The 20,739-nt window shown below is 47.3% G+C and overlaps 1 protein-coding gene across 1 annotated transcript in view; it reads right to left on the reverse strand.

Moving 5' to 3' along the window:
* Positions 1-19,894, reverse strand: part of pard3aa (par-3 family cell polarity regulator alpha, a) — a 129,138-nt gene extending 109,244 nt beyond the window's left edge. Inside the window, exons 1-2 of the mRNA XM_076970145.1 lie at positions 19,636-19,894; positions 9,118-9,304 (exon numbers count right to left, since the gene is read on the reverse strand). Of these exons, the coding sequence (XP_076826260.1) occupies positions 9,118-9,304; positions 19,636-19,894 (446 nt within the window). The remainder of the gene's footprint in view (positions 1-9,117; positions 9,305-19,635) is intronic.
* Positions 19,895-20,739: the final 845 nt, after the last annotated feature.

Consider the following 20,739-nt stretch of genomic DNA (forward strand, 5'->3'; position numbering starts at 1 on the left):
AGCCCATCCCTTCTTCACACTGATGACATTGTGTCCAGTCTCCATGATCAAATCAGCAGATTCCAGATCCAGGCAAGTGTGCTGATCTGTGGGGATGTGAAGACATACCAGATCCCTACGCCCAACTTTGAACACAGAGCATAGCAACAAACACATATTTACACACCCTTGCCTAAGGAATTCAACTAATCCCTCCTGATACAATTCTGGCTCACAGGTAAACAGAATCACAGTTCTGTCAGAGTCTTGGTCTACATGGTCAATGACTGTTTACGAGGGGATTCTCTGTGGAGCTGTACATTTTGCTCACCTCTAAGCAAAAGCGCAGTGGATTATCCGATAACAGACTTGGATCCTTTCTCTCTCTGTGTATCACTATAAAGCCACTAACCCCTGTGTTCGATTACAGCCAAATGACAGCGTTCATCAAAAGGACAGAGTCTAACAGTACTACACGTACACAACACACACACGGCTCAGTAGGCTTCGCATTAGAGCCACAAAATGGAAAAACCTGTACAAATTACGAGTCCTTAGGACTGAAGATCAACTCGACTGGAAACTCCCATCATCCAGCCAGTGAGCAGAGAGCGAACACACAGAGCATTCAATGCAATTTTGGCTCAAATTATTTCAGTCAGTTGTAGAACCAATTATATTGGATGACAGCAAGTGAGGGCCATGTTTTGACCAGTGGAACCAACACCCAGCTGGAATAGTGCTCACTGAGAGAGAACACCCGGCACAAGGCACAAGCCCAAAACACGCAACACACAGTCAGGGGTGCCCAGAGAGTTTAGACTCTACTTTACAAAATTTAAGATGATGTACCCACATTTTAGTAGTATGTTTAATAGTAACAAAATGCTTAGCACTTCAGCCAGATATCTACGTGCCAAATTAAGAGACAGTTAGCAGCACACCCAAATAACACACACAAAACACACACACACACACACACACACAAACACACACACACACACACACAAACAATCTTTGTTCCATGAGTAATTCACTGTTATCCAACTCATCATAATTTGTCTTATTAATGTAGTTATTTATAAAATTTTTAAAATTACTTTAATTACAGTTTTGATAATTATGACAACCATCAGGTTGATTTATTTGATTTGGCAAAATTGTACTTGATGTAGTCATGACAATAAAGCTGCCTTGAATCAAATTGGTAGAGATGGGTAGAGAGAGGGAGACAGAGACAGGGAGAGGGGGATTTGTGAGAGAGAGAGAGAGAGAGAGAGAGAGAGAGCAGGAGAGGGGGAGTTGTGCTGGCTGGTGTGGGAGGTAGAGAATAACTGCACCCACTCCATTATTCCTTCAGCAGCAAGCGTTCCTGCCACACACATCTCAGAGCACCTGAGCGGCTGCCGCCTCTACTGCTATGAGCCCAGCCGTTAGCACATACCCCATCCTCCAACACACACACACACACACACACACACACACACACACACACTCCATCACTACTTCCTCGAACACACACACACACACACACACACACACACGCGCGCGCGCACACGCATACACGCATGCACGCACGCACACACACGCACGCACACACGCACACACACAGTGTTTGATCACTATCACTATAAACTATCTCGGTCTTCTCTGTAGTCTACCAGATTGTGAGCCACGTCTCACGAGTGCATTACTGTACACACTTGCTGTGCTGGTTAATGTGTTGGCTACATCTCCTGGGTCTCAGCTTGCATTCCTGCCGTCCACACCTCAAAAAAGAGATCAGTAACAAACGTCTGTCTCCTGCATTTACGATCAACTCCACACCTGAGCTTAGTGGTCCTGTGCATGGATGAACTCATCTGCGCAAGGTCAGCACCAAGCCAGAACCAATCCAGAACACCAGAACCAAACCAGCTCAACTGCCCATTTACTCTCGTGCTTTAACTTTATTATTTCCATTTAAATATCTACAAACCTACATTTCAATTCACTTTAATACTGAGTAATCGTTACCATGACACCATTGGAAAAGAGACACGTGCCGCCCCTGACACAGAAGAACAGGCTCTACCCCACAAACCAACATCCATATCATTGTTTCAGATGTGCTGGAAAAACTGGGTCACTGTAGGAGTGTCTCTGGTGAGTAGAGCTTTGGTTCTGTTAAGCAGTCAACATTAATCTTCCTAAGAGTCCCGTCGATGTGATCAGGAATGAGAGGCAAACCTGCACCAAACTCCAGCTGCACCCCACTGAGCAGGAAAGGAATGGGAGGGTGAGAGCAGAAAAGGGGAGGGGCATGAACAGGAAGGGGAGGAGTGAGAGCAGGAAAGGGGAGGGGCTAGAAAAGGGAAGGAAGGGCGAAGGCAGGAAAGGGGAGGGGCGAGAGCAGGAAGGGGGGAAGGGGAGGAGTGAGAGGAGGAAAGGGGAGGGGCGAGAGAAGGAAAGGAAGGGCGAAAGCAGGAAAGGGGAGGGGCAAAAGCAGTGCAGTATCTCTGGCTGAGATGAGTCAGGAACCATCTGCAAAATGTCGGTGGTGGTGTAATGTTGGCTTCACTGCTTCCACAAGAGGAGAGAGGGAGAGAGGCAGAGAGAAACAAAGAAAAACATAGGGAGCAAAAAAAGAGAAAGCAAGTTCAAGAGTGAGCAGGTTATGAGGTCGGATGGAGAGATCATCGTGCTAGCATGGTGTCCTGAAGAGGCTGACGAGGCCTCCGTGCTTTACGTCCCAACTACAGTCTCTGGATATCTGTGTTAAACCATAACAACAGCAGGAGCATCCTGCTGAGACACACACATACACACACACTACATTACTGGAGACATCCACTGAAGTTGGCATTACTGTAGCTAAACATGGAGCTTCAACCTCATGGCATTTCAGCGTCAGCAATACGAAGGTGCGCACTCACACATCTCAGAATCAACATACAGCATGAGAGTCTGTGTGCGGGTGTGCATGTGTGTGTGTGTGTGTGTGTGTGTGTGTGTGTGTGTGTGTGTGTGTGTGTGTGTGTGTGTGTGTGTGTGTGTGTGTGTGTGTGTAGATGTGCAGTCATCTAGAGGAGGGTGAATATTTTCTGTGAGGGTTTTTTTTGGTAAGTGTATGTCTGTGAGAGTTAGAGAGAGTGAGAGACAGGAGAGAGAGAGAGTGAGTGTGTGTGTGTGAGTGTGTGAGAGAGAGAGAGGAGAGTGTGTGTGTGTGTGTGTCTGTGAGAGTGGACAATGGCATGCAGCTTTTTGGATATGAATAATTCAAAATAACCTAAGGCACTGTTATACTTCCATGCTGCATATATGTGTGTGTGTGTGTGTGTGTGTGCACGTGATGTGTGTGCTGGAATGTGCTACGGTCGTAACCCACAATGACAAACCCTGGACATCATGTGAACAAGAACACCCCAAGCACCCATTTCTAATCAGCGTGGTGCTGCTGGAGGGTGTCTGGGCTTATCAAACCTTTCTAAAGAGACAAGGGAGACATAAACTGGAAACACATCAGTGGAAACACATTAAGGGCCGGTGGCCTCATCAGTTTTACAAAATTAAGCAAAAAGACAAACAGGTTGATATAAACAAACTGACCAATCATATATCAACTAATGCTCATGACCTTGTAGGACCAATCCCACATCAGAGACTCGCAGGGCGTGTTGTATCTAGGGCTAAATATAGCTAAAGGAAGAGCTTCTCCAATCACTCAGCAACCTGCAGTTATCCATCCATCCATTATCCATCCATCTGCCCCCACACACAGAGTGGGCATTGTAAATAATAACAACAATAATAATAACAATAACAACCACTGAATGGCTAAATAGCACATTAGTGGCCCACTGTCAGTGTTGTCAGTGGGAGCTGATGAAACATCTGTATAATTGCTGGAATATTTTGAAGGTTTCTACACAGGTATGGAGAGGAGAACGTTCAGTGATGTGACCAGCAGATGTCTGTTGCTCCGTGAGCGTATTGTATAACCAGTGTTGGAAATTACATTTTTCTTTCACCTGCCACTGTGCCACTTCAATTTTTTTTTACCAGTCACCATTTTGTAATAACAATTGTGTATTGGTTTAAAAAAAAATCAACACCAATACACGTGAATCACATGAAAATGGTTTATTATCTTACTTTTGGTTTTTAATTTTCTGTATCAGACTTGAACAATGTCCCAACATTCATGGTCTCTTTGTCACTCTGGTTTTAATATCCCCCTTCATCTGAATCAGAAGCAGCATTCTGCACACATCTATTGCATAAATCTGTACCAGCTAGTTACCTACGTATCCATAGCAACGAGGAATCTGCATCCTAAACTATAAGTACTACTGTAACAGTACTACTGTACTCACTGTACTACTGTAACAGACAAAACAGCAGAATTTCATTTTGATAAAGTGGAGTCCAGTGACTATAACAGGGGTGGCCAACCCGCGGCTCGCCTGGTTTCATGCGGCTCCCCAGCCGGTCCGCGGGCTCACCTGCACAAACGGGGCGACACACTGCTACATTTTCGTGGTGCGCGGTTAGTTTACAAGTCTAGCGAGCCGCTAATACTTTTAAAACCGGCGTAGTGGAAAACACGCATTTGACTGTCTTCACAGCTAATAATTTACACTCCCCGCCCAACAGATTACACTCGCCCATGTACGATGTGGCTCTTTGCCGTAACACAGTAAGAAAAGTGGCTCTTGGTCTATGACGGGTTGGCCACCCCTGGACTATAACATAGTAAATTAGACAGCTAGCTACTTAACGATCCTAGGTGGATGCGTAAAGCCTTTCCAAAATTAGTAAAACATAACCAAAAAATTTTTAGGATGAGGCTTCGCCATAGCTATGACTACGTTGGTAACTAGCTAGATGAAGATTTATAAAGTGTTTTCATTCATCTAGGTGGCGAGCTAGGTCTGAATTCCTATTACTCTCATCGTGGTTTCACACAAACATTCAACGTTTCTTTGACTTTGGGTGGTAAAAGTTATTATCTCTGGTACTTTAGCTAACCATGACGTCTAATTGTTAAAACAATCCCAGTGGGCTGGAACAACGAACATGTCTCACGCATGCGTAAGACAGGTAGCTGTAAGCATGCAGCATCTGCCATAAGACTTTTAGGAAATTATATTTAATTACATGCATGCGTAGTCCAATTCGGGTTAATGGCATTGCAGCACAGGCGTATTGCTTCTCCCGACAGGCCAGCTGTAACGTTAAACGACTACCTGATTTGAACAGGAAACCTACTACATTGAATGTTCTCCAACTCTTCTGTCCACATTGTTAACTCACAACTGTGGCTAGTTAGTTGATCAAATGTAGCAGCCACTTCGTTAATTTACCCGCATTTGGCCAGTGACAGGTGCTAATTTACCTCTTTGTGTATAACGCTGCATGGCACATTTCTGATGAGCACACAGCATCAGCAGCACAACTTAATAAGATGGCATCTGTGGAGAGTTCTGCAGACGTCCGGAATTTCACGTGAGAATTCCACAGATGTCTGCATGTCCACGTGAGAATTCCACAGACTGCAAGTCCATGTGAGAATGCGGCAGATGTCTGAAGTCCACGTGAGAAGAGTGAAAGGTTTTGGACGTGTATGAACCTAATTTTGTAGCACTATGATCCTCGGTGAACAAAGAGACTCCACAGCAGTGCAACTCATGATTCTCAGCCACACTAATCAATTCTGCAGAGTCACTATTAAAACTGCTGCTTCAAATTTAACAGTGTCCATGTCCAGGAACTTTTTCTCCAACTTGTCCAGGGCAGATGACCTAAAAACTCAGAGTTGCAAAATTCTACTTTAATTCAACTTTTAATTCAATTATTATTTGTTGTTATTTAAACATTTACAGTAATTCTGAGTTAAGGTCATTGGAAGTTTATTTTTCCTTCAGCCTCTCATCCTCTGGCCTGTAGTGAATCACTTTGGCTTCATCAGACTCTTGAGTAGAAGGCCATCTCTCAGCTTATCAACATTAACTTTAAGTACACACAGAGCAAAGACACTCCCCTGTTGAGTTACCTGCACAGCGAATTAGAAAAGCTTCCAAAGTCCCTGCTGGAAAGTCATTACCACAGCGGGAAAACCTTGTTAAGATAAGCTCTACAAACTCTGAAGAACATCTGTGGTCAAGAGGAGCTGAAATCAACCATGAGGAAATAAAGCTGCAGACTGGCTCGAGTATAGACTGGATAGGGTATAGACTGGCTCTGGTGCAGACTGGCTCTGGTGCAGATTCACAATTTAGAGGCATGTCTTTGGCATTTAGCTCAAATAGGTTTGTTTTGACTGGAGGCAGAAATGGATTAAACCAATTTTTACTTGGTAGGGCGTTAAATATTCAAGTGAGTCGAATTCAGCCAAACAACGTCTCTGGTTCTGTCACTTCCGTCAAAGATAATGTTTGTTCAGTTAATACATTGCACACCCCTTTTACATGAACCAGCCCAATGTGCTTTTGCAGATTTGAGAAAGAAAAAAATGTAAGAACTCATAATTATGCAAATCATTACACATTACTGCCATTATTCAAACTCATGGGCCTTGTCTCATGCTTCCCTCCAACCTTCAAACACACTCCCTAACATTTCACACACACACACACACACACACACACACACACACACACACACACACACACACACACACACACACACACACACCTTACACACATACTCCCTAACACTTCATCCACACACACACACAAACACACGCACACACACACACACACACACACACACACACACACACACACACACACACACACACACACACACACACAACCTTACACTTCACCTACACACACTCCCTAACACTTCACCCACACACACACTCCCTTAAAAACACACTCCTTTACACTTCACCCTCACATACAGACCCCATATGCTGTGTAATGGCCACAAAAAGCAACAGTATTTATTGCTTTCAACATGGAGTACAGCTCCACTAGCACTGTGGTACAGCTCCACAAACGCTGTGGTACAGTTCCACACGCACTGTGGTACAGCTCCACAAACGCTGTGGTACAGATCCACAAACGCTGTGGTACAGTTCCACACGCGCTGTGGTACAGCTTCACAAACGCTGTGGTACAGTTCCACAAACGCTGTGGTACAGTTCCACACGCACTGTGGTACAGTTCCACATGCACTGTGGTACAGTTCCACAAACGCTGTGGTACAGCTCCACAAACGCTGTGGTACAGTTCCACACGCACTGTGGTACAGTTCCACAAACGCTGTGGTACAGCTCCACAAACGCTGTGGTACAGTTCCACAAACGCTGTGGTACAGCTCCACACACACACTGTGGTACAGCTCCACAAACGCTGTGGTACAGTTCCACACGCACTGTGGTACAGTTCCACACGCACTGTGGTACAGTTCCACACGCACTGTGGTACAGCTCCACATGCACTGTGGTACAGCTCCACAAGCACTGTGGTACATCCCCACACGCACTGTGGTACAGCTCCACAGGCACTGTGGTACAGCTCCACACGCACTGTGGTACAGCTCCACACGCACTGTGGTACAGCTCCACACGCACTGTGGTACAGCTACACAAACACTGCTACAACATGCATTTTCACACTGTGGTTGAGGTTTTCAGATATACAAACCACTTCTCATCAGCTTTGAAGGTCACTGCGAGTGCACGTTGGTTTTGATGTCACTCGCCGGTTACACTCATGTGTTCCTAGTTTTTAGAGTTGTCTTCAGTGCTTTGCAGCCATTTAATCACAATCACCCACTTCTCCAGCCCCCACACACTCACACTCCTCTCCAACATTTAAACACACTCACACTACTCCCCACTTCCCAAAACCTAACCTCAAATTACATCCAGTATTAACAAAGAGGAAGATGTGCATAAAGGAGCAACATTTCTTCAGATGACAACTCCCACCCACACACACACACAGCAGTAATACTTAGGAACAAATCACAGGGTAACAAACTTGTTAAATACACCAAGTATTCTCATTTTTAAGTAGAAAAACAAAACAGGTGAGGTTGTCACCTATGATACACAGAGATGAATGCAACAATATCCCATGAGTCCATGGTAACCCTTAAAATGGTCCTCAGTGACAGAACGCTTGAGCTCCTCTAGGGAGGCAGGAGAGCAGAATGCCCTCCGCGGGGGCAACAGCAGACCCTCAGAGGGGCTTTTAGTCTATTAGGAGTTGGGCTAGTGGTGGCAGTGTGAGCCTGGGGCTGTTGTGATGCAGAATAGCCTGTAATTAAAGTTAGACCCATTGTGACAAGTTGTCACGCCACAAGTCATAAAACAACAGTCTGGGGACTGGTGGAACCGCAAAGCATCTTGGGTTAATATCTGTGTGCAGTTTGAAGAGGAGGCAGAGAGGCAGTGGGGAACAGTAACACCACACACACACACACACACACACACACACACACACACACACACACACACACACACACACACACACACACACACACACACACACACACACACACAGTAGTTATCCATGATCCACACACACACACACACACCACCCACTCCATCACACACACCACAGTTATCCATGATCCACACACACACACACACACAGTAGTTATCCATGATCCACACACACACACACACACACACACACACACACACACACACACATCACCCACTCCATCACACACACCACAGTTATCCATGATCCACACACACACATACTGCAGTTATCCATGATCCACACACACACACCACAGTTATCCATGATTCACACACACCACAGTTATCCAGGATCCACACAAATACATACACACACATACACACTCCATTGCAGAGGTGTTAAGGGGACCGTGTTTGGACCTAATCAAAATGGAGAAAGAGTATGTGATGTGGAAGTATTCTGTGTTTTCTCAGGGGAAGGGAGGTGCATCCGTTTAATTACTTAGGTCCAATGCACAGTTCACAGGCGAGGGTGTAAAACTGTGCTGTCATTTCTGTTCATGTTGCTTAATCTGTAGGGACTGGATTGCTTATGGCTTATTTCCATCTTTGGCATTCTGTTTAATTATGACTCCTCACAAGTACCGTAATTTAAGACATCTCCCTGATTCCGTTTCTTTCTACGATGACTTCAAGTCTTGAGAACAATATCTTACCACTCATTTTGGTTCTGCATGTCTGTAGACCAGGAGACGGGCACCTCTGTTGCAAAGCCCATGTCATCGTGGGAGCTGGTAGACGATTGGTCAGACAGATGGGCGGGGAGGAGAGGCGGCCTATCATCTTCGATGATGACGGTGTCATCCTGAGGCATGTTGACAGTGGGGGACAGTTGGTAGGTACCTGGGGAGAGGACATACAGGAGGGAAGACAGGGGTTGAGTGAGCAGTGAACACACTGTAGCTGCACAAGCACATGTCTGCAGGCGCAGGTGAGATACAGCCCCCTCAAACGAGATGGCCCTTTTGTCCCTGGTGAGAAATCCCAGGTGTGAAAATCCTGCTCTTCTAAAATAATGGCTACACGCAAGCCTCAGAGCCGGCACAGAGCTGCAGTGGACACTCAGCACTTACGTTCAGTAAGAGTTGGTACTCTGGGTCGTGGTTTGAATATCAGGGCATATCTAGCTTTTGTAAGCCAAGGACTCGCACGCTAGGAGGCACATGGGGAAATACTTTCACAATGTCTTAAGTCAGGACTCTCAACCACCCGTATAGACATACTGAAGACAAAGACAAGCCAGCAGTCCACCTCTTACTGGTCTCTCAGACATTTTAGATCCAGGGGACATGGTGTCTTTGCCTCTGACAAGGAATCCTAGAAATCACTCATCAAAATGACTAGTCATATGCCGTGTGTGTCTCTCTCTCTCTACATGTGTTTCGTTTTTGTTATGATTTTTTATTTTATTTTTTTGCTAGAACCACTGTCCAAAAAGTCCTTTTTCGCTGATAACCTTGTGTACTACACTGAAACTTTTATTACCGTTACACACACACACACACACACACACTAAACCACCCCTGCCTTCCCCAACCCACACACTCATGCACACCCACACCAGCCACTTGGTTAAGAACATCTGTCCACCTGCTCATTCATGTAATGAGGCAGACGTGTATGTGAGCCTGGGTTCACTGTGATGTCAGACGTCAGCACGGTGCGTGTGATCCGTCTGCTACTGAATGCAGCATGGCTACAGCAGCCAGATGGGCTGCTTTGAGTGTCTCTGAAACTGAGGACCTCCCGGGATTTTCACACACAACATGCGGTGAGCCACAGATCTTTGGGCAGCAGTGCCTAGCTGATGACAGGTCAGCGGAGACGGGCAGGACAGGGTCGAGCTGACAGAGAGACTACGGGAAGGTAAACAACCTCTCTTAACAACCTCAGTGAGCAGGAAAGCCTCTCCCAGTGCACACGGTGATGGGCTACAGTAGCAGAAGACTACAACTGGTTCCACTCCTGTCAGCCCGGAACAGGAATCTAAGGCTGGAGTGGACACGGGCTCCCCGACGTTGGACAGCAGAAGATGGCAAAACATTGGCTGCCTGACTAAGCCTCACTTTCAGCTTCAATGTGCAGATGGTGGGGTGACTGTCTGGTATCGGCAGCATGAATCCATGGTTCCTGTCTGCTGTGTGTCAACAGTTACAGCCGATGACGTTGGGCACTAAACACAGACGGAGCAGCGTCTGAACGCTCATCTCCTCACTGTTGCCCTTTTATGGTCCACACGTCTTCTGATGGCCTGGATTCGTGACCATTACGATGAGATCGGCGATCATCTGTGACCTTCTAACCTGTCCTCATTTCACAACTCGGTGCCTTCAGACTAGGACTCTCTCCTTTATTAACCCATGCAAATCTCACCACACTCCACGGGGTCCAGACCCGGGGCACATGAGGAATATAGCTCCTAACTTTTATTACTGCCTACATTTCTGAATGAAATGGCAAAGTAAGACTGAGACAATGCTTGCGCTGAGTACATACACAGGTAACAAATGCAGGAAGAGTTTGCCCTTTACCCACTGGAGATACAGACTACAGATACTAGCTGAACTGGCTCCGTGGACTATATATAGAATGCAATAAAGTGAGCACTGGTTATAAGCTGGACCACCCAAGGAGAACAGGTCTCCTGTTGAGACTTGGTCATCCCAAGGTTTATTCTGTAATCCTGCACTGGCCTGCCTTGGATCCAAACATTTGTAAAGCTGCTTTGTGACAAAATGTGTTATGAAAAACAGCATATAAATAAATTTGACACTTTTATAACCAGAGGAGGAAAGACAAGATGAATGAGATTAAGATGGAGGAGAAGATGGAGGAGAATAATAAAAATATTTATTTGTATAGCACCTTTCATACATACATCCAACTGAAAGTGCTTTACAGAATAAATAAAATAAAACATTAAAAAGAAAGACAAGAAGGAGGAGGAGGAGGAGAAGGAGGATGAGGAGGAGGAAGAGAAGGAGGATGAGGAGGAGGAGGGCAGGGTTTGCTAATTATTAGTCTCCTTTACAGTCAAACCAAAATAGCTGCTACCATGCTACTTGGGGAACAGATGTCAAGTTACAGAGTTGTCATGACAACCTGTTACTTTGCACCGCATCAGTGTATCACCATCAAAGCACAAGTGTGCACGCACTTTCACCCGAAGGCATTCACGCACGCAATTCCTCTAAAGTCCTCCCCTCCACGCCGGGCCCCGAACGCAGTGAAGGGTAATTCAATAACACGTCTGGAGAGACTCTGAGGGATGGCCACACTGATGACTGAACGTGTGTTAACTTTAACTCAGTCTAATCAGGCTGGCGGATGAATTAACGGCAGTGTGATTAGCATAGAGCTGCATCAGGCGTTCATTAATAAATCATTAAACCTTCTTGCAAGACAAGCAAGACAAAGCGTCCAGTCCATTTTGCAGAGAGAGTCAGCAGCTCACAGGACTGAACCGTGACTTCATGGCTACAGTACATTATAGGTCACGGGCTCTGACTCACCCAGCACTACAACTTTGATCTGCCTTGTCACTGTACTGACTGCTCTGATTATTTTAGACAGAGAAACACAACACGATTCCCTACTGGACCCTCACAGAGAAGATACGAGCAAATAACTTTTTTTGTTCAGTTTCATAAACAGGGTTAGTTTGACTCCATCAGTGGATCTGGAGGAGACTGGGCGGAGCGCGGACGCGAGCGGGCCCGTCTGGGCCCATCCGGGTCCGTCCGGGCCGCCCACGGCTCGGTGCCGCAGCCTCAGTGTACCGGCTCCCGTGTCCCTGATGGAGGAGAGAGGCAGGCAGCACCAGGGGCCGGGCCACTGATCACACGCCTCCCGGAGGCTGGCTGCAGGCGGGAAGTGAGAGCGGCCCCTCGTCTCGCCGCTCCAACAGGAGAGTTGCGGGGGGATTGCATCACCGGATCAAAGGCACGAGTGCTTTAAGAGCACAGTGCAAACTCTTCAAGCTGTCTAAACCTGCTAAGGACACGCTGCAGCGTGGAGCACGGCGGCCATATGTAATGCTACTAAAGTCAAAAGCTCAAAAAGAACTAAATATTACTATCTCGGACATCACAACAATCAGGAAAGGAAACGGAAGACAGAAAAAGTAGTCTGAATCTTTCAACAGCGTCATGACAGAAGGAAAAATGGAAATAATTAAAAGCCAAATGAAGCTTCTTTAAGCACAGTTATGCTGTCCTGACTGGAGCCCCCCACCCTACACACGAGAGAGCATCACCGTCATTCCGATGTGACATGGCATTCAGACAGTTACGGCCAGGCCCGGCCCAAGGCTTTTGATGGGTCACAATAATTAACAGAGAAAGTTCAGAGAAACCACAATTCTGTATTGGCTACAATTCCACACTAGCATGCTAATTAGTGTGCTACTGAGACTACATTCCAACCGGTTGAATTTCATACTGGTATGATGAATAAATTAAACCCATCCATCCATACATACCAAATTCTTGCTAAAGAGAAAGCTTTGGATGAGTGGAAGCTTTAATTATGGGGACAGCGTCATGATGACCAGGACAGCGTCATGATGACCAGGACAGCGTCAGAGGGGCCAACAGTGAGGACAAGTACAGGGGCTGCTGGGTAACTGCTCCTGGGTGCTGGTGTGTGGTGAAGGCGGTGCTGGTGTTATGGCACACCTGCGCGGCGGAGAGCCGTCTGAGCAGCGGCAGGCAGGTGTTTTGTGGAGCGAGGCTGCTCTCTCGGGGAGGAGCCTCACAATGCTAGCAGCTGACAAATCCTTCTGACACTTCCTCGCCACCTTGTCTGGATCCATTAGCCAGTCAGGCTGGGGAGAACAGCGCAGAATAGAGGGGCGTATGGGATGGAGAGAGAGAGGAGAGGAGAGGAGAGGAGAGGAGGGGTGGCAACACTTCTCACTTTCTACCCATTACAGATACTGTGGAGGACAGGCACACTGATGATGACATATACACCCCCCCACTTTTGGCACAGGAATCCATGAAACTATACAGACCCACATGAAACATGAAACGGTATAAAATCCATAAAATTACATTAAAATATTTTGAGGTTGGCATCAGAAATCTCAACAAGACCAGGAATCTGTATCGTAAACACAGATGTACACATCCTGAAGGCTCTTATCAAACAGCTTTAATAGAAATCTGACGTCACGTGCACGCCCAAGCACCGGCTGATCCCATTGGCTGGGGCAGTGGAGCTGCCCCCCCCCACCTGACCACTTCACAGTTGACTCCTGTGAAGGAGTGTGTGTTGACTCTATTCTCCTCACTGCTCACCGCCCCGCAGCATGCCGACAGCGCCTGTCACGCTGTAATCAGACGACCCCCTTACACCGTCACCCCAGCAACAACAAACACAGTCCTGGTGCTTCCCGTCGGACCCAGAAATCAGGGCACTATGGCAACCACTAATAGTCACTGGAGCCATCTTGTGCATCCACACTGGAGCTCAGATGGATAAGCTGAAGACAGAGGTTCTCTGTGTTCTCACCGCCAGTGTTCAACGGGTGTGTACAACATACTGAATGAGTGTGTGTGTGTGTGTGTGTGTGTGTGTGTGTGTGTGTGTGTGTGTGTGTGTGTGTGTGTGTGTGTCACAACGTGATTGAGACCAAACTAAAGCTCGAAGTGAATGATTTAATTGCTCAAAGGTCAGAGTCCTCATTTCACAACTCGGCGCCTTTAAAGCTCAGAAATATGAAGATCAAGTGGACCTAATCACTATCCACAGTCTATGGCTTAATGCGTTATGAAACCGCTGTTCAACACCGACTCGTGTGGAAATGTAAATAGCGGCAAAAGAAAGTGGCAGAGGTTTTTTCTTCATTAACCTAACGACCCTAATCCACAGGTCCATCTTATAGCTGGGGAGCGAATGCTGAAGGAACTCATTCAATAGCAGGTCAGGCTGATGGTTAAGGATGACCTCTCTGGGGGGGGAGAGGATGACCTCTCTGGGGGGAGAGGGCCACATGGAGTCATCTTCCTAAAACCCCAGGATACCATCGTCAGCTCAAGGATCCTTGGATCACAGGGGAAGGGGTCATGCCATTAGCTGACCTTCCTCATCTTCCTCTCAGAGGGGACCCGAGAGAGCCTCCAGTGACAGCAACGGCTATTGATCAAAGATCATTAGCTAATCCGTGTTGCCGTGCTGCCATGGATTTAAGACCTATCAGTTTAGTAGCTAATCATGGGAAAGACACAGTGCTGGGAGGAGAGATCGTTCCGGAAAGGCCCACATGGTCACTCCACACTCTGTAGTCTCCCACTAATGCAGGGTCACTGGGTTGCTTTCATAAGCTTTAATAAGCTTAGGCCAGACATGAAGTGTTTGCTTTCCTCTGAGTCTCAGGCAGAAAAACAGTTTGCATAGAAGGAGGTCAAGCTAAATGATCGTGGAGCAACTTGTAGAGACCAAAAAAAAGGCCAACATGTGGCATCAATCAAATGCTCCCACGGATTAGCAATCCACAGTCATCATCAAATGCTCGCAAGCCCGAACCAGGTCAGAAAGGTCCCACAGTGACTTAATGGATCTGGGAAAAGAGAACGGGCCAAGGACTTACAGAACAATACAATACAATACAATACAATATTATTATTCCTCCAGGGAAATTAACCCAATCTCTACATGCAGAACAGACAAAAAGCAGAATGACCTTACTTGAGTTCTTGAGTTTTGAAATACGTAAATTAATCTATTTTTTTCAGCTACATATTTAACAGGGACTTTTTTATATGATGTTTGCTTTTTTAACCTATAAAAAACCTATTAAAAAAATCAGTCAGCATAATGGGCAGTCAGTAGGCATTCTTCACATTGGGTATAGTGGAAATCTCTGGAAGAATGTGATTCAACCGCCCTTTCCACAAGCATTAGCATGAGGCTAGTGTTGTATTGGGAGGTGGTGTTTCACACTACATGCACACTATCCATCACCTCCTGTGCACTTTTACACATGAGGAAACTGAATGAGTTCCATGAATTCACACACCCAGAGTCCCCACACACCCAGCAAAAGACATGTCAGTCAGTGGAACTGTCTCTTCGTTTCTGCATCACAGCCTGTCATTGTCCCCCCATGTCTTTCTACCCGCCTATTTAACACACGCACGCACGGACACACACCCACACACACACCCCTACACCCTTCTCTCTCTCTGTCAGTAAAACAGGTAGCTGTCATGCTCCAAACCCTGCGTCAGACTGCGATACTCGGGCGGGCCCAGGAGCGTGGGAGGTCACACTGCCATCCCCCTCCTCATTTGCCGCTCCCCTGAGCACCGGCTGCCGACTCCGCCCTGCCCCCCCCACCTCCCCACAGGGAGGCGACATCCCAGCATGCCCTCCTCTCCGCCATGGCCCCTCCACCTCTACCCCTTAACTGTTTTTCCTGCTCCCTTTCTTTGAAACAGAGCCACTCTGCTGAACAGCAGGGCCAGGAGCCGCTAGCAGGCCCCTCAATTTGCGACACAGTGTGGCATCCTGTGTCAGGTCGGACTTTTCAATTAGAGCGGAGCTGCGGGTGGAGCCTGCAACTGCACTAATGCCTCCGCCCGCGGAGCGGAGCATGGTGACGGAGGAGACACATGGGCTCCCTCTCCTCTCACCGACGCAGAGCTGACAGTTACACGCTTACCCACACACTACCTACACTCTTACCCATACCCACCATCTACACACCAGGGCATATGGAATGAGCAAGGGAGCGTGAAAAAAAGGCAGAAAATCTATCTAGTGCAAAAACTCTATCTGCCTTGTTGCTAAAGTACAGCATAGGGAAGCCATAGCTGACACTGTCATAGACTGATGTAGAGTGGGCAGACATTTATAGGAATCATCTGTGTGTGTGTGTGTGTGTGTGTGTGTGTGTGTGTGTGTGTGTGTGTGTGTGTGTGTGTGTGTGTGTGTGTGTGTGTGTGTGTGTGTGTATGCACGCACATGTAGGCTTCATACACAGTGACACTTCGCAGACAGCAACCCATCCTTTTGACAGTGGTCCAACACCTGCGCCCATCAATCTGACCAGGCAGCACTGTGGCCAATCAATGAGCTGGCACAGTGTAACTGGATTAATGACTCCGCCCCTCCATCACTCTGACTGGCTTCCCCCAGGAGCCGCACTGCTACAGCGTTTCCCCCCTTATCTCAAACCAGGTGCCAACACATCAGACTCAGCTCCAACCTTCCGATCAATACCGAGCAAGTTCAGACAGCTCAAACAACCATCAGTAAGGAGCTATTAGTGACATCTTTCACAGCCATTAGCGTGTGTGTATGCCTTATACTCCGCCGTGTATGACCAACATCGGCGTGTATGACCAGCTCAAGTATGAGTCGGTGCTTTCTTACAGCCAGGGCGACACCGGCAGATCCCTCCAGTAAGAGTCGTGCGAGGCAGGTGGGCTTCACGACGTCATACCCATGTTTATCGGAAATCGTTTCCCATGCCATGAAAAGCGCCTTTTCAACCGCCCTTCCATTATGGCCTACAAAGCACTTGCAGCTCTGAGCGGCAATTTCACAATGTCTATTACAATCTAATGGCCTGCTTAATCCAGCTAACAATGCTGCCGCATTTTCCCCCCCAAGCTTTTCCCTATGCATTTCTCTATAGGACCCAAGATTGAGAATAAACGCTGAAGTTAAGGAGGCTTCCGGCTTGCCGTAGCCAGGCTGTCAACACGTTCCTCGCTCCCCTCAAAGTCACAGGTTGCAAAGTGGAGCACAATGGCTTTTTTTTTTGGTGTTGAATGTGAATGTGGATAATCTTTTTTCTATTTTAGACTTGGAGACATTTCACTTTTCAAATCGACAGTTCTGAAGGCCATTACTCTTTTAATCTAAACTTCTAAACTAGGGAAAAGCTCTGTGAAAGAAGTGAATTATTCTGGTTTAAAGTTCTCAGAGTATCTTTACATTCTAAATGAAAAAAGCACATTAATTTCACAGCAATGCTTAAAAGCAGAGTGTGAAACAGTATTGCTTGGTACAATCACCAAGTGTGCCAATAAGTGTTATATGAAAAAAAAAATTGATTTTGATTTCTGCTGCTTCTATGTATTCTGCTTTTCAGAATAGACAGAACTAACAATCAAATTTGACAACAGGTCATTTGAAAATCATATTCAAGTGTTTGACAATATAAATTACATTTTACCAGCCTATCTAATCTGTTATCACAATGGTTAACTCTTTAGAAATGGTATTGGTGATAAACTATATCATATCGGTCAGGCCCTAAGTATGCCATGGTGTTCTGTTTGTTGACCAGACAAGAGGGTCCTTTCCATCATCTAATCTAGAGATTCGATAGCAGGCCACTATGATGCTAACCTTGCAGGTCCTCATTTTTGAGTGACAGGTGATATACTTGGCAGATCCTCTCAAATGAGTCGTGTCTGCTGTAGGCTCTGGTTCTGACGTGATTCACTACACGTTACGCTCCAGGCCTCACCTTGGCCGTGTTCTCCGAGCCTTTCAGACGTGTGCCATACATCACGGCGCCACCAGCCCTTCCAGCAAAACGTGAGGTCACGTGTCATCTACAGTCTCATTTAGAATGGCAGAAATGGCCCGTGTAATAAGATGGCATCATTCATATCAGTGCGCTAACCTTTTGATACGCATTTACCAAACACAGCTAACCTGACAAACAGGACGCTGTTGTCAAACAGGACGCTGTTGTCAAACAGGACGCTGTTGTCAAACAGGACGCGGGCTTGCTGAAGCGTGAAAAGGCAGATCTGGAAATGAACGCGCTGTCACAGAAAAATCTGACGATTTGTCAGGCGTGACGATACCGATGGCCCCATTTTTCCCCGTGCCAAACTTTCAGCAACTTTTCCACGTCCCTCATTTGTCCCGTGTCTTCAGAGAGCTGGAGGAGCGGAGACACCCTGCACTTCTACAGCTCCTCCGTACCAGAGATATTTACAGCCACGGAGCGCTTCTGAAAGGCTGCGGCAGGGCCTGTCGGGGGAAAACAACTGTGGCAAGTGGGACAGGATGAAAAAGCACGAGAGGGTGTGTGTGTGTGTGTGTGTGTGCATGCATGACAGAGAGAGACAGCGGGAGGGGGGGAGAGAGAGAGAGAGAGAGAGATGGGGTCAAAGAGAGAGCTACAGAGAGACACTGTGAGAATGTGGAGTGGTGTAGTGCATATACTGATGTAGAAGCACATGACTCCAACAGCAGCACCTCCCAGCAGTCAGCACACAGGGCTGGACGTGAAGGATGGAGGAGATGTGGAAGGATGAGGAGAAAAGAAAACAACAGAGAGGAGAGGAGGTGGGAGGTGGGAGGAGAGGAGGTGGGAGGTGGGAGGAGAGGAGGTGGGAGGTGAGGAGGTGGGAGGAGAGGAGGTGGGAGGTGGGAGGAGAGGAGGTGGGAGGAGAGGAGGTGGGAGGAGAGGAGGTGGGAGGTGGGAGGAGAGGAGGTGGGAGGTGGGAGGAGAGGAGGTGGGAGTTGGGAGGAGAGGAGGTGGGAGGAGAGGAGGTGGGAGGTGGGAGGAGAGGAGGTGGGAGGAGAGGAGGTGGGAGGTGGGAGGAGAGGAGGTGGGAGGTGGGAGGTGGGAGGAGAGGAGGTGGGAGGAGAGGAGGTGGGAGGTGGGAGGTGGGAGGAGAGGAGGTGGGAGGAGAGGAGGTGGGAGGTGGGAGGAGAGGAGGAGAGGAGGTGGGAAGAGAGGAGGTGGGAGGTGGGAGGTGACCCCAGAGAGGCTCGGAGGGTGTGCTGTTCAACGCTGCAGCCACATGGCAGGAAGATCGATAGAGAATTGGCAGGAATGGCAGCAAAGAGATTGAGCTGCCGATTCCAATTGTGCGAAGGGAGGAAAAAGTGATGTTGAGTTTGAAGGGAAATGCCTGGGTGACATCTTGCTGGATCAGACCCTGGATCAGACCCATGTGGGATCAGACCCAAGGGAACGGCAAAGTGCAAATGACATCAGGCCTTAATTACAGAGGCACACATGCATGGAGGGATAGTTCACCCTGATCCCTCGTGTGTTCTGGGCTCCTTAGGCCATGGATTACATATGTGTGTTACAAGGAGCGTACTGCAGTGTGTGGATCACAGTCTGCATAAAAGTGTGCGTGAAAGCACGTGTGTGTGTGTGTGTGTGTGTGTGTGTGTGTGTTATTGCTCACTCATTATTCTGCCTACGACGGTGGGCCGGGGGGTGGTAGGGTCATCCAGGTGCCCCACACCTCCGGGATAAAGGGAATGGGAGATTCGGCGTTCCAGCCCTGGGTGGTGGTGGTCCAGCAGCTCCTGATCTGGGTGGGGGTGGCCCAGCAGCTCCTGGTCTGGGTGGGGGTGGTCCAGCAGCTCCTGGTCTGGGTGGGGGTGGTCCAGCAGAACCTCGGAACTTGAGGGGCTCCCTGGAGGGTCCTGCACCAGAAACATACAGTGACACAGTGTGTTAGGGACTGGATTTGAAATCCATATTAGGAAATTAAAAACTGCATTGCTACATGATCTGACTGGAGTATGCCTTATAATGTATTAAAACAAACAGGTAAACCCTTAGTGTATAGTGTTAAAGAATTTCTTCGAATATTCCAACCAAAATTATTCATATTTTTGGATTACATGTCAAGATTCATTAAAACACCCACAGAAAGCTCATCTGGAACATCTGTAATGGGTCAGAATGCTCACAAAAAATAAAAATAAATAAATCGTTAGAGGACTTATCTGCATATTGTACCTTACCATAATAAAAGATCAAAACTTTGACAACAATTAACAACAACCTTGTCCTATTTTAATGGTCACAATACTAAAGTAAAACTTCTTGAACAAGGGTATACACAAACAAAGGCACACGCACTCACACACACACGCAGGTAAACACATGATGGCAGGAGGGATGATGTAAGACATTAAAGAAAGGAAAAGCAGCCGAATGAAGAGCTGGAGCAAGGCCTGAGTAAACGAACACAGAGCAAACAGCACATACACTGCAGTTACACACGTCTGGACGCAGCAGACAAAGACGCACAGCAGTAAAACAGTGAACAGACTCTGGGCACGACGTGATGGTGAGAAGACACGCCCAGCACTGGACAAGTGCTCCTTACATCGGAGGGACAAACAGTGCAGGCAAACAAGGCCCCAGTGCCAGCACTCGATAATCAGGTGATTGGGAGTGAGTTAGGTGTGTGTGTGTGTGTGTGTGTGTGTGTGTGTTTGTGTGTGTGTGTCCGTGTGTGTGTCCAGTAGGCATGTCCTTTGCACACACACACACA

This window comes from Brachyhypopomus gauderio, chromosome 13 (genome assembly GCF_052324685.1).
Source record: "Brachyhypopomus gauderio isolate BG-103 chromosome 13, BGAUD_0.2, whole genome shotgun sequence".
Lineage (NCBI taxonomy): Eukaryota > Metazoa > Chordata > Actinopteri > Gymnotiformes > Hypopomidae > Brachyhypopomus > Brachyhypopomus gauderio.